The sequence below is a fragment of the Schistocerca americana genome, chromosome 4 (assembly GCF_021461395.2).
Source record: "Schistocerca americana isolate TAMUIC-IGC-003095 chromosome 4, iqSchAmer2.1, whole genome shotgun sequence".
Lineage (NCBI taxonomy): Eukaryota > Metazoa > Arthropoda > Insecta > Orthoptera > Acrididae > Schistocerca > Schistocerca americana.
The window spans coordinates 613,102,472-613,117,847 of record NC_060122.1 but is presented as its reverse complement, the minus strand read 5'-3'; the positions used below and the strand labels follow the sequence as shown (position 1 = coordinate 613,117,847).

Here is a 15,376-nt window from a genome sequence, read left to right as displayed (position 1 = left end):
AACGTTTGGAAGCATGCCACTGTTGACCAGTGCTTCATCTACGACTGACTGTTGGGAATTTCGCTATCGTTCCAGGGGGCCAGTCTTTCCGAGAAATACGTAAAACAACTCACAGGAAGCGCCCAGGTCTTAAGTGTGTGTGTGTGTGTGTGTGTGTGTGTGTGTGTGTGTGTGTCACTATAATCCATTGTTTATGAGCGGATGTATAATTAGGGCAGTGAAGCACTGTCTGTCAGTTAACCCGCCAGGGTAGCCAAGAGCGCTAATGCGCTGTTTCGTGGTAGGCACACTGGCTCCAGATCGAATCTGCCCGGCGGATTAACAACGAGGGCCAGTATGCTGGCCAGCCTGGGTGTGGTTTTTAGGCGGTTCTCTACATCCCGCTAGGTGAATATCGGGCTGCTCCCTAAGTTCCGCCACAGTTACACGAATCACAGACATTTGAAAACGTTCGTACTATTCCATGGCTTACACTAGATTCAGACAGCTGGGATACACTAATTCCATCCTGGGGGGCTCTGGGTGGCGGCAGGAAGGGCGTGTGGCCACCTTCTGCAACTAACACTGCCAAATCAATAGTAACATGGCCGACCATGGGTTGAAGTGGGACAATGGCCCAAAGACAGATTGAAAGCATTTTTCGTCAGTTGTGATAGCGTGTTTGGCCACCCTACACTTCAGTGATAGTTTGCTGCCATATCTCTCCTTGCCATGTATCTGTGTACAAGTTCCTCAGCTGCTATTTCATCTGTAGATCAGTAGGAGGTAATTATTCTGACATCGGCTGTCAGATATATTCCCACCCATTTCAAATGGTATTTTGGACTAGGACACACAGCAAGGTGAACACATCGACACACATGCGATCGGAAAAGTGGGCAACGACGCAGACTTCGCTGAAACGAACTTTGTGTCACCAGCAACAGCGTAGACACACTTTATACTATTCATCAGTCTATTTCGTACATAGTCAGCACGCAAGTCGACTAAGTGCTAGTTTCTAATGACTCAGTAAGTGCCCTACAGATTCTCGCAAGAGCAGCCAAAGGAGAAACTACAAATCCCTTGTGACGTATTATACTGCAAAGAGTCGCAACAGAACTGATTCGGCTGATTCATCTGCAATGAATTCTGGACCTTGTTAGGAAAAGTAATCCGCAGACCAAGTGGCGAAAAGGGTGCAGCATCGGCTGAGATTCCCCTCCCGTGCTTATCAGAGTGTAAGGAGTGATCTAGAGAGAAAGTTCTATACATCGTAACAATCAACGGGGTAAAACTTACAGTTTTGGGATAACGTAGTCAGATATCTAGGGATGTCTATGTAGCGTCGTCAACTTTCCCTAAAAATTTCAAAGGTGTGCCCTCAACAGGCAAAATGACACTCACCGTCTTTTTCGACGTCTGAGGTCTAATTCTTATCGAATTCCTGGAACACAGGAAAACCATTAAGGGTGACATGTAGTGTGAGACACACTGAGAAGTCTACTGGAGTCCGTCAAGAGCAAACGGCCTGGGCTGATCAAGGGGGGAGTGATTCTGCTCCATGGTAGTGCATGTCCACATGTCTTCGAGAGGTCAGACCAAGTGTAATGGCCAAGTTCAAATGGGAGCTGCTTGAGAATCCGCCCTACAGCGGAGACATGTAGTCCTGCAAATTAGACTTGTTTGATCCGCTTTTATGGCTGCACTTTTTTTTTTTTACCGTGGTGCAGTCATTATAATGTACATTGAAGACCAATTTAAGAAAGAAAACGTCAAACGTTCTAAGCGATATTCTTTCGCAAAACACTTTTTACTTGCTATTGCCTTCTCATTTCGATGTGTGTAGAGTTTTTCCTAGTGAAATATCACGGAGATAATGTGTCAAACATTCATCACTAGATGGTGCGTGGCATTTGTGCCGAGCAGTGCTTCCCTCTAACTCCAAATGCTATGTTTCAAATTCTTTGTTCAGCACGTTTTACACAAGACTTCTGAACCTGCTAAATCTATGAATGCATTCTATATAATTGCAGTGCATACATCTGACTCATTTGATTTTATACATGCTGTTGAAACACATGTCTACTGTGGGCATGTAACATCTCCAAATGTAGTACAGTGATAGCTGTTTGAGGAGGATTACTGCGAGAAACTATTAAGTTCTTATTCTGAAACAGAAGAATGCCAAGATGGTAATTTAGTCGAAAGAGAAGAGACAATGGCTAATTTATGCTACACCATACTTCATATGAAAGACCACCCATGTTTGTAAGATACAAAACATTAAGACATACGATATAGCAGTGCTTGTGTTGTTCGGAAGTACAACAGAATGTACCTTCGGACATTCATGCATGCAGTGTAATGGAATGACAAAAATGATAATTTATACCGGACCGGGACTCTAATCCGAGTTCTCCGCTTATTACCAGTGGTCGCCTTACAGTTAGGCTATCCAAGAACGTTTCAGCCAAACCCAAGCTTCCATACGTCGTCAAATCATGTGGCACAACCCGCACTTTTACGTTCATTGTATATGTTCCCGTGTAGGGGAGACTAAACTTAAAGTCACTTGCTGGAGGTAGACGGCAGTGCAATAACGTTATTTAGCCGTCTACACAGGGCAAGCGACTTTCAATTAAAATGTCTCGCCCTTAAAGCAATATATGTAATGGATGTACGAGTGCAGGCTGTGACACGTGTTTGACCACATATGGAAGTTTGGATCTGGCTGTGAAACGTGGTCGGATATGCAGGAAATCCGGGTTCGAGCATAAATTCTCACTGTCATGGTTGTCCATATTCATAACTGCGAAACATTTCACACATTAAGGACATGTTTACGATGACAATTCTTCCTGAACAGCACAGGGAGCTCCACAGTAAACTCTGCATCATCTGATCCCAAGAATGGAGCTATGTGCAAAAAGGACAGAAGTCAGTACTGAGATTTTTTCGTTAGTCTCTCGTAAAAAAATTCAAAAGACATTGTAAATGGGTTTTATTGACTACAGTTCTTCTAGTTAAAACGTTACTGTTGTCTTTCTGAACTTGTGATATCATAGAGCTTAGTGCCTCAAGGTTACTGGCACTTTATTCGAAACTTTCTTACTGGCAATTAGAAACAGTTCACTGGTATGACATCCAGAAAGTTTCTAATCAAATATTTTTTTAAAAATTTGTCTCATTTTGCAGCGATGAGATGAACAGCATAATTCTGTGATAACCAAATACCTTCACGATTTTTTGCACTCAAATTATTTATGAACAGGAGATACACTGTGTTTTGAGTCTCTTGACAAATGTGAGATTTGGCAAGTAGAACGTTCGACATTTGAACTTATTTATCTCGCACAGTTGTGTTTCCAATTTTGTAATAAATTTAGAAATGGTCCTGTTTCTATCATCATAAGACGTAGTTGTATCTGGTGAATTACACTTTGCCGGAAACAAAATAAATTACTGCTTGTGGTAGTGACAGCTGCCACGTGACTAGGTACAGTCAAGTTTCAGTTGAAAGCAGTCAAGTTTCAGTTGAAAGCAGTCAAGTTTCAGTTGAAAGCAGTCAAGTTTCAGTTGAAAGCAGTCAAGTTTCAGTTGAAAGCAGTCAAGTTTCAGTTGAAAGCAGTCAAGTTTCAGTTGAAAGCAGTCAAGTTTCAGTTGAAAGCAGTCAAGTTTCAGTTGAAAGCAGTCAAGTTTCAGTTGAAAGCAGTCAAGTTTCAGTTGAAAGCAGTCAAGTTTCAGTTGAAAGCAGTCAAGTTTCAGTTGAAAGCAGTCAAGTTTCAGTTGAAAGCAGTCAAGTTTCAGTTGAAAGCAGTCTGAGGTGATACCTCGCAGTTCAAGCACAAAATTTATTGCGGAAAATGCCTTCGTGAGCAAGCAGTCTCTGACGCTTGCTGTTGGCTTCCATAAATTTATTGCCAGTGTAAATTGAGGATAGGAATGACCTTATGATGGAAAATGTGAAGATGAAATTTGAGGGAGTCGATGGTGCGTAAATCACGGAGAGGAAACGGCACTGAGCAATGTTGGAGTCTAGTATAAGAAGCAGACTGCTGACAAACAACTGACGATGTGGGTTAATGCGTCATCAGGGCAGAAATTTCTTCAGCATTATGAGAAATGCAAGGAAATACCAATTTTGTGAAAACACCATAGTTTGTCGAACATAAAGAGGCTTCAGAGCTAGCAAGAGCACTCTAAGAAAACTATCCTGCCTATGGAAACTTGACACCTGAATAAACCAGACGTCTTTATTGCGAAAGAGACCATATAGTTTGGATATAGGTACATTACATTAAATTTTTACGTGAAAATTTGTGAGAATAATAGAGGCCAGCAGTTCATTTAAACGGAACGCCATTTAAAACTGGTTACAGTGTAAAGGAATATTGACGAAGAGTGAGAGGAGTATTGTCAAACAATGGTCTGTCAGTGTTCCTTGTTGTGCTTTGCAAGGCATTGGCGTATAGAGAAGTAGAATGTGACAATGCTTGTCTTAAGAATACCGGAATAACGCTGTTAGCACATTCCCTCCCCGTTTCTCTGGTGTAAACACAACGGTGTTGTCACCCTGGCCAGGTCTTCAGTTAGTTTTGCTGGGCAGTAGTAATGTGTGGTTGTCATTCCATTTCTTCATTCTAAAGATTTTGTTAAAGGTGTCTAAGTTAGTCAGTACTATGCAAGTATTTTCTTACCTACTGGACGTTGTAAGTATTGGTACCCACATCCACAGGAACTGCTAAATGTATTCAAGCCTTAATAATCCTACACTATTTTTGATCGCCTTCTCCCTTACTTTCAACCACAACCAAGCTGACTTCTGGTTCATGCCTAAGAATGTGTCTTATCAACCTATTCTTTCTTTTAATAGAGGTGAACCTGAAACATTCCCTTAGAAAAATTAATAAATGACAGTGCTGGTAAACCTCTTACGTCGTTTGATTTTCAAACAGCTGAGCAAAACTGAACATTCCCAGACATTTCGCTCTTTACTTATTCTGATCAACACTAAACTGACATAATATTTTTAGTACAACGCAATCTGACTTTCAATAATCCCTACAAAAGAATGGCCTTGACTAACAATAACCTATACTTTTTATGAATCACTTGCCTCACAAAAATCTTCGTTACTCTAACTACTGCAATACAGCGAGCGCCAATACTGCCAGCTAAATAAAAGATTCTAACTACTGATAGGCACAGTTAGCAAATGAAAGATTTTGGTAGAGAACAAACAATATATTTACCTTAATAGTGCTCAAAACTCATATATATGACATCCGGTCTAACAAATTTCCTTTTTTCTGATGGACACACGTCCAGATCATACGCTCTCAAAACGCTGCCATCTCCCCACATCCACCACTGCTGGCGGCTCACCTCCAACTGCACAACGCTACGCGCTGTTCACATCCAACTGCCCAACACTACAACAGCGAATATTCCAACAATGCCAACGAGCCACAGACTGCACACAGCACAGTCAGTGATTTTCATACGAGCGCTACATGGCGTTACCAACATAAAAACCTAAGCAGCCTACTTACAAACCATAAAGCTGTTTCTCTCCATTTCGATGCAGCACCGATTTAATCATCATTCATTCTATTCATCTGATCTTCAGCAATTACTTTAACACCACATTTCAGAAGCTTCTGTCATCTTGTGTCTAATGCTCACGTCCACTTTTCACTTCCGAGAATGGCTACACTCCTAGTAAATACCTTCAGGAAAGGAATCCTATCGTTTAAATTTACATCTGATATTAACAAATATTCTCTTTAGATAAGCTTTTCTAGCTAAACCCAATCTTCTTTTATATCCATTTTACTTCAGCCATCGTCAGTTATTTCGCTACTCAAATAGGAAAGTCATAACCATTTCTTCTAAACTAATTACCCCATTATCATTGATTTAATTCGACTACATTACATTAATCATTTTTTTTGTTGCTCTTTCAGTTTCTTTTCAAGATACTATTCATTCAGTTTAACTCATCAGCGAAGTCCATTAAGTCCTGAAGTTACACTACTTTCCTTAAAATTGCTACATCACGAAAATGACTTGCTACAGACGCGAAATTTAACCGACAGGAAAAAGATGATTTGAGATGCAAATGATTAGCTTCTCAGATCATTCACACAAGGTTGGCGCCGGTGGCGACATCTACAATGTGCTGACATGAGGAAAGTTTCCAACCTATTTCTCTTATACAAACAGCAGTTGACCGGCGTTGCCTGGTGAAACGTCGTTGCGATGCCTCGTGTGAGAAGGAGAAATGCGTACCATCACGATTCCGACTTTTATCAAAGTCGGATTGTAGCCTATCGCGATTGCGGTTTATCGTATCGCGACCTTGCTGTTCGCGTTGTTCGAGATTCAATGACTGTTAGCAGAATATGAACTCTGTGGGTTCAGGACGGTAATACAGAACGCCGTGCTGGATCCCAACAGCCTCGTATCACTAGCAGTCGAGATGACAGACATCTTATCAGCATGGCTGTAACGGATCGTGCAGCTGCGTCTCGATCCCTGAGTCAACAAATGGGGACCTTTGCAAAACAACCACCATCTGCACGAACAGTTCGACGACGTTTGCAGCAGCATGGACTATCAGCTCTGACACAATGGCTGCGGTTACCTTTGACGCTGCATCACAGACAAGAGCGCCTGCGATGGTGTACTCAACGACGAACCTGGGTGGACGAATGGAAAAACGTAATTTTTTCGGATGAATCCAGGTTCTGTTTACAGCATCATGATGGTCCCATCCGTGTATGGCGACATCGCGATGAACGTACATTGGAAGCATGTATTCGACATCGCCATACTGGCGTATCAACCGGCGTGATGGTATGGGGTGCCATTGGTTACACGTCTCGGTCACCTCTTGTTCGCATTGACGGCACTTTGAACAGTGGACGTTACATTTCAGATGTGTTACGACTCGTGGCTCTACCCTTCATTCGATCCCTGCGAAACCCTACATTTCAGCAGGATAATGCACGACCGCATGTTGCAGGTCCTGTACAGGCCTTTCTGGATACAGAAAATGTTCGACTGCTGCCCTGGCCAGCACATTCTCCAGATCTCTCACCAATTGAAAACGTCTGGCCAATGGTGGCCGAACTACTGGCTCGTCACTATAAGCCAGTCACTACTCTTGATGAACTGTGGTATCGTGTTGAAGCTGCATGGGCAGCTGTACCTGTACACGCCATCCAAGCTCTGTTTGACTCAATGTCCAAGCGTATCGAGGCTATTATTACGGCCAGGGGTGGTTGTTCTGGGTACTGATTTCTCAGGATCTGTGCACCCAAATTGCGTGAAAATGTAATCACATGTCAGTTATAGTATATTATATTTGTCCAATGAATACCCGTTTATCATCTGCATTTCTTCTTGGTGTAGCAATTTTAATGGCCAGTAGTGTATTAAAAAATTCTCTTGACTCATTCTGTAAGACACGAAAACCTGTTCTGGTATTTCTTCGATTGAATTGTAGCCTGTGGAATTTTTAATTTAGTAATCTATCACACAAATGATTATTCTCTCTATCCTCTTTTTTATTCTGTACTCTATCCTCTTTTTTATTCTGTATAGAGGTGCGTGCTTCTTTGATCTGTCAGGTTTTACCAGGACGATTGATGAAGAGTTGTGGAACTGTTCGTTTCTTGTCTTACGCACAACATATCTACGACCGACCCAGTCGTCGTCGTCGTCGTCGTCGTCGTCGTCGTCGTCGTCGTCTCTGCCTTCAGATTCCGCAAGCCATGATATGTAGACGAATCCTAGACTGCAGATACATCCGCCTTTCTGTGCACATGCACCCCATTACCTCCCATCTTAGATATAAGCACCTATCATGTCAATACTATTGAATGAAAGTTTCACTTCTCATGTACCCTAGTTATAACCACCTGTAAAAGAATACATTTCACCAACTCTTCCTCCGTCCAACTGTGCAACAACCTAACATCCACTCTGCACCCAATTAAATACCTTGTTGGTCTTTAGAAGCAACTAAAACAATTTCTTCTGTCACGTCCGTGATGTTTCCCCAAAATTAATCTAAGGCCATATTTCCATCCGTGAAACAATTCAGCTATTGCTCTAACTTCACCCAGTTATTCTTGCAGCTTTTTTTCGTTTCTTAATCAGTCATGCCCCTGTCTTCGTTTTATTTTATTACGGTTCGATTTAAAACCTGTCGCCATTACCGATAGTTTAAAATCAGCTTGCCCGTAATTTTATATGCTTTTTATAAATGAATATAAGCTTGTGATTTTTCTTTTACTTTTCACTGTAATAATTTCCAAATCTTATGTAATATTGTACCTTACATAATGTTAACTTAAAATATGCTTATCCTAATGATCCTAACGCAAAGCATCTAGAATGCCTAGTTAGAGAGCGTAGTCAAATGGAAACCGAACATCGGCCACGACGGAGGCATGGAATGGTTCCATTCGAAAGTAATCAAAAAATGGTTCAAATGGCTAAGCACTATGGGACTTAACATCTGAGGTCATCAGTTCCCTAGACTTAGAACTACTCAAACCTAACTAACCTAAGGACATCACACATATCCATGCTCGAGGCAGGATTCGAACCTGCGACCGTAGCAGCACCGTGATTCCAGACTGAAGCTCCTAGAACCGCTTGGCCACTGCGGCCGGCTGAAAGTAATCATCACACACCTTAAGACATTTATCCCACTGGGAGACGAGACGGTCAATTCTTGTTTCGTAGAACGCGCTCGTTTACTGACGGATCCTCGACTGCCCACACTCTTGCACTCCCTCGTTCAACGAACTGACATCTAGCACGTCTTCCTTCAGGTCGTGAAAGGTGTGAAAATCACACGGTGAAAGGTATGGACTGTACGGAGGATGTTGCAGTGTTTCGCTGAATTGTAGCCTTTGTCCAATCCAATTGGCAGAGTGAGGACAGGCGTCACCGTGCCACATGATGAATCCGTCCCAAAGCGTCCCTGGGCGTTTTGACTATGGTCACAATTTCTACAAAGTGTCTTCATAGCGCTGGGCACTGCTTGCGGTACCACACTTTAGGATCTCTAGAAGCAGAGAGCCCCTCCAAGAATGAGGCGGTCATCACAACCTTACCAGAGCTTGGGTGAACATCATTGCATTTCTTGGACAGGGGAGATGCGGGTGTTATCCACTGTTAGCTTCCCTGTCAGACGGAATCATTCTCTTCCATGATAAAGCCCTCTCCCACGCTGCCAATCGGACGGATGCCACGCTTCAGCGATTTGGTTGGGAAACACCGCAACACCCTCTGTATAGCCTCGATCTTTCACCAACTGATCACATATTTGGCGACCTGAAGGAAGACATGCATAGACGTCCCTTTCAATCAGACCAAGAGTGGGTGCACATATTAATCCGCCATCAACAGACAGTGTTGTACAAAAGAGGAACTGAGCATCTCGTCTAACAGTGGGACAAATGTCTTAGCACGTCAGGTGATTACTTCCAAATGTAATCATTCCATGGTCCCGTTGTGGTGTGTGTTCGGTTTTCATTTGATGTCCCTCGTACATATAATAGGGGAGCCCTGTGAGCCATAAATTTGTCAGGTTGCATAGATTAGTTACTAAACAACAAATGAGCTCACAGTATCCAAAGGAGAGGACTGGTACGGTATCTAAATATCATGCATAAACATGAAATCAGCAGCTACAGTAGGAATACGAAAGTATAACATTAACAGAGTTTTGTGTTGATCGTCTGGTGCAACACAGCTAGAGTAGGGCGCACTTATGCTTACTTCTATTTGGGAATCTCTGCGACAAGTGACTGTATGCCGACTCTTCCGAGCAGAGCTGCATAATGAGACCCTTCGCTTTCGAACTGAATCGACAGATCGAGTAAAGACGTCCGTCATGCCCATTCCCACTGTCTGCACGCTTTACCTGGACGTCGTTGACCCGTCTTCCGACGCGTGTGACGGTCCCGGAAGACTCGCTGCCCATGAGAACGTGAAAGTCCAGGTTGAGGATGATGCCCAGGCGCAGGTAGTTGTCGGTGAAGTTGAGGCCACAGTGGGAGACGCGCACCTCCACGTGATCCTCTGGCAGCTCCACCGGCAGCGGAGCGTCCTCAACCTACAGTTACAGACCGGGGAGAGAGGTGTTACACCGTGCTACTGGCGCCAGCTGCCTTACCTGCAGAGCTAGGGATATCCTGTAAACTGCAGTAAGTGAAATTACGCCCAGAAAAGATAGAGGAAATTTCCACTAAGATTCAACAGCCCCTACGTAATGACAACATAAAAGGAGAGCCTTTAATTTATAATCAAAACGTCCTGGGTCCTAGATTCGAATCCAGCCACTGCTTAAATTTTTAATGAAAGCCATCAGCGTAAGGAGTAGCCCACGCTCCGCCAGAGGCATTGCTAGAGACGGCGGAGGAGTGGATTTCCTTAGGATGGGAAAATGCTCCTAAAAGGCGGAAGATTCAGCAACGATCAAGTGAATAAACATGCAGAAGGAAATGGAAATCACTGTGTAGCGTTTCTCAAATATAATAATAATAATAATAATAATAATAATAATAACAAATCAACAACTCAACCAGTTACTAAAGATAACAGAAGTATTCTGCAATGATATAAATATGGCTTTTGGAATAGACAAATGTAAGAAAAATAGCATAGTCAAGGGAAAACAAACTAAACAAGAAAATTACATATTGGATAACCACAGCGACTGCATAGAAGCGATGGAAAAAACAGATGCCTATAAATGTCCAGGATACAGACAAAAAATAGGAATAGATAATACAAATATTAAAGAAGAACCGAAAGAAAAATATAGTCAAAGACTAACAAAAATACTGAAAACAGAATTGACAGCAAGAAACAAGACAAAAGCTATAAATATTTATGCTATACCAATATAGACCTACTCATCTGGAGTAGTGAAATGGAGTAACACAGACCTAGAAGCACTCAATACACTTACACGATCACAATGCCACAAATATAGAATACATCACATACATTCAGCAACTGAAAGATTCACATTAAGCAGAAAGGAAGGAGGAAGGGGATTTATCGACATAAAAAACCTACATTATGGACAGGTAGACAATTTAAGAAAATTATTTATAGAACGAGCAGAAACTAGCAAAATACACAAAGGAATCACCATATAAATACATCGGGTACACCATTGCAATTTCATAAACACTTCTACAACCCTTTAGATCACATAACATCAACAGATACGAAGAAAGTAAATTGGAAAAAGTAAACACTACGTGGCAAGCACCCGTATCATCTAACACAGCATCCAACACATGGCTAAGAAAAGGCAATATATACAGTGAGACGGAAGGATTCATGATTGCAATACAGGATCAAACAAACACCAGATATTACAGCAAGCATATTATTAAAGATCCCAATACCACAACAGATAAATGCAGACTTTGCAAACAACAAATAGAAACAGTAGATCACATCACAAGTGGATGTACAATACTAGCAAATACAAAATACCCCAGAAGACATGACAATGTAGCAAAAATAATACATCAACAACTTGCCTTACAACATAAACTTATAAAACAACATGTTCCCACATACAAGTATGCACCACAAAATGTATTGGAGAACGATGAATACAAATTATACTGGAACAGAACCATTATAACAGATAAAACAACACCACATAACAAACCTGACATCATACTCACCAATAAAAAGAAGAAATTAACACAACTTGGCATCAGGAAAAAGTTGACATTATACCAATTATACTATCAACTACAGGAGTCATACCACACAATATCCACCAGTACATCAATGCAATACAGCTACATCCAAACTTATATATACAACTACAGAAATCTGTAATTATTGACACTTGTTGAATTACCCGAAAGTTCCTAAATGCAATGTAACATATACCGTACAGTTAAAAGGAAGTCACGCTTGATCAAGGTCCGCGTCACCTTCCATTTTTAAACAGACATAACGTCTGAGACAAGAAATAAATAATAATGTATTTTATATCATTATTTCTTAGATTGGATAAGAATTAACTAAGATGGAATGTTAATAGACTATTTCTGCTAGTAAAAATGACGTAAGAAAGATTTGACATTTGTAAGTACTGGTTGAGAAAACTACTGAAAGTTTCTTGCTTTGCTGTAGACAATACTATTGACATGGTGAAATATGTGACAGCGAAATTTTACTCCGTTTTCTAATTAAGCTGAACTCGGCCATCGTTACATTTGACAGGCGAGTGCGTTGGTAGACGAGTATGTTTGGAGGCCAATGACCAATATGAATATTACGCGGTTTGCGTAATAGCACTGGCCGGGTTTTGAGAGAGAAAGAGTGGTAAGAACGATCTCAAGGACGTATTAATTATAATCTGATGAATTAAATGGTGAATGAATTCTAACAAATGCGCTATCAACTCCTCTTCGAAGCACCCTGAAATTGGACTTAAAAGGTGCATAATAGGAGCACATAACAAGAGTAGCAAAGAAACGGATCTTCAAATGTAACACTGCAGCTTAACATCAAATTAACACAATTAGTCAACAAAAGCTTATAAATTATAGAAGTGACACACAGCTTATCTCCGTCGCAGAGAGAAAGAGAGAGAGAGACAGAGACAGTTACAGCGAACAGTTCAATGATAGGTTCGTTCTCAGAGTCTACGATAAATTTACGCCAACAACAATAGCTCAGGTACACGTGCCGTAGTTCCAAGTAAAAGTTGAGGCGACAGATAATGTATCAAATTACTAAACGAGTAATTCAGTATGCAAAACTAGATGATAACCGAATAATGTTGGGAGGCCCGCTCGGCTAGCTCTGCCGTCTATGCACCGCTTCCCGAGCGTAAAAGCGTGCCGGCGGATTAGTGTCGAGGTCCAGTGTGCCGGCCAGCCTGTGGATGGTTTATAAGGTGGTTTTCCATCTGCCTCGGCGAATGCGGGCTGGCTCCCCTTTTTCCGCCTCAGTTACACTATGTCGGCGATTGCTGCGCAAACACCATAATTACACTAGCATGCAAATATTGGGGTTACACTCGTCTGGTGAGACCTTCCGGGGGGCGGGGGGGGGGGGGGGGGGGTACCACTGGGGGCTGAAACGCACAATAACCCTGGGTTCATTGTGTGGGCGGCGGTGGGGTGAAGTTGACTGCTTTGTCTGTTGTGGGGTAGTGTACCACTGAGGGCTACGGCAGGGACGACGCCTCTCCGACGTAATATATATATATTTTTTTTATTTAACTGAAACTTTTCTTTAAAGGAAATGGAAGGAAATCGTTCGTTCAATTAAATAGTTCTTTTGTTAAAAATATAGCTTTGAAATCAAAATTATTATTGGGGCGATTATTGCACAAATTAGTTACAGTTAATTTACATTATTAGCTGAGCGCATTTAAAAATAATATACCCCATCCTGAATCTTGACCAGAGTGCCATGTCGACGCCCGCCGACTCCTCACACACAACTGTACTCGACTACTACTGCGGACCGACTACATCACACAACTGCACTGGGCTGCTACTACCGACATACTGCTCTGCCCTACTGCTACTGACAGACAGCCCACTGACTACTGCTCGCAACTGTACTGCACGACGACTACTCACAGAGTACCGCTCGCAACTCTCGCGCGGTCAAGCGCAGACTAGCCACGATAAATGGCTCTCTGGTCAGAGACTCTGCAATGCCTCGCCATCGCCGCCACACAACATACGTGTTTCAGTATGTATGTATGTAAGTGTGTGATTGAACTGGGGGACACAGTACAGTTGCGAGCAGTAGTCAGTGGGCTGTCTGTCAGTAGCAGTAGGGCAGAGCAGTATGTCGGTAGTAGCAGCCCAGTGCAGTTGTGTGATGTAGTCGGTCCGCAGTAGCAGCCCAGTGCAGTTGTGTGTGAGGAGTCGGCGGGCGTCGACATGGCACTCTGGTCAAGATTCAGGATGGGGTATATTATTTTTAAATGCGCTCAGCTAATAATGTAAATTAACTGTAACTAATTTGTGCAATAATCGCCCCAATAATAATTTTGATTTCAAAGCAATATTTTTAACAAAAGAACTATTTAATTGAACGAACGATTTCCTTCCATTTCCTTTAAAGAAAAGTTTCAGTTAAATAAAAAAAAAATATATGACTTGCGATGCAGTTCCTCGAAGCCGTGGGCAACAATAAGAGCAGAAATTTGACATGCAGTTTCAATGAGGTAAGAAATTAATTATGATTTTTTGCACAGGGCCAAAGACCGATATTTCGGTTCCATTGAGTTTACATTGTCACTGAAGTCTCATTAGCATTGAATTGTTTTTCATTATTTTCGTGATAGCTTACACCTTGAGTCAGATTGCGATTCTCATTTTTATTGTCATTAAATTTAATTGCTAGGGAGGTTACGCTTGGCTCCATTTCTATTAAATATTGTCTTTTAAATTTTTTGTGGGGAGGTTACAATACATACATACATACATGCATGTAGGGAGACGGGAAGGAACAGAAGGAAGTTACGGAACATTATGGTTGATTGGTAGTGGGAACGAGAACGGAGAAAAACCTAATGAGTTCTGCAGTACATTTCAGTTAGTAAAACCGAGTACACTATTCAAAAATCACAAGAGGCGCAGGTATATTTGGAAAAGGCGTCGCAAGTGGGAAGATTGCCACTGGATTACATTATAGATAGAGATTTTGAGATCCGATATTGGATTGTAAGACGCACCCAGCAGTAGATATAGACCTTTGTCCCTAATCACTAATGATGAAGAGTACACTGATGTTAAAAAAATTCGTCTGGGGGATCAGTGTACTAAGAAATGGGATACTGACGTACTGAGGAATGATGAGACGCGATTGAAGTTTTACAAGGCTGTAAATAATGTGCTTAAAGAAAGTAACTACGAAAGATCCTTGCGTAAAGGAAGAAAACTTTGAACGCTGGACGAAAGAAACAAGGTCAACAATGTTCGAGAAGTGACAGGAATATGAAAATGTAAAACACTCAGGAATGAAGTAAATATAAGTGCATGGAAGCAAAGGTGAAATGCCCAAAGGAAAAACACGAAGTAATCGAAAACTAAATGGTCGTTCAAGGACCGAAACAGTATACAGAAAATTCAAAAAACTTCAGTGAAATTTAAAGCTACGTTGATGTTGTTTGGTTTGTGGGGCGCTCAACTGCGCGGTCATCAGCGACCGTACGAAGTCCCAATTTTGACACAGCCCTTTTTTTTTTTTTTACACACACAGTGATGATGAAATGATGAGGAAAACACAAACACACAGTCTCCGGACAGAGAAAGTCCCCAACCCGGCCGGGAATCTTACCCGAGACCCCGTGATCCAGAGGCAGTAACGC

General features: G+C 41.8%; 1 protein-coding gene across 1 annotated transcript in view; it reads right to left on the bottom strand.

The window, feature by feature from the left end:
- Window positions 1-14,496, bottom strand: part of LOC124613655 (synaptic vesicle membrane protein VAT-1 homolog) — a 51,996-nt gene extending 37,500 nt beyond the window's left edge. The window contains exons 1-3 of the mRNA XM_047142370.1: window positions 14,491-14,496; window positions 9,926-10,117; window positions 7,671-7,803 (exon numbers count right to left, since the gene is read on the bottom strand). Of these exons, the coding sequence (XP_046998326.1) occupies window positions 7,671-7,803; window positions 9,926-10,117; window positions 14,491-14,496 (331 nt within the window). The remainder of the gene's footprint in view (window positions 1-7,670; window positions 7,804-9,925; window positions 10,118-14,490) is intronic.
- Window positions 14,497-15,376: the final 880 nt, after the last annotated feature.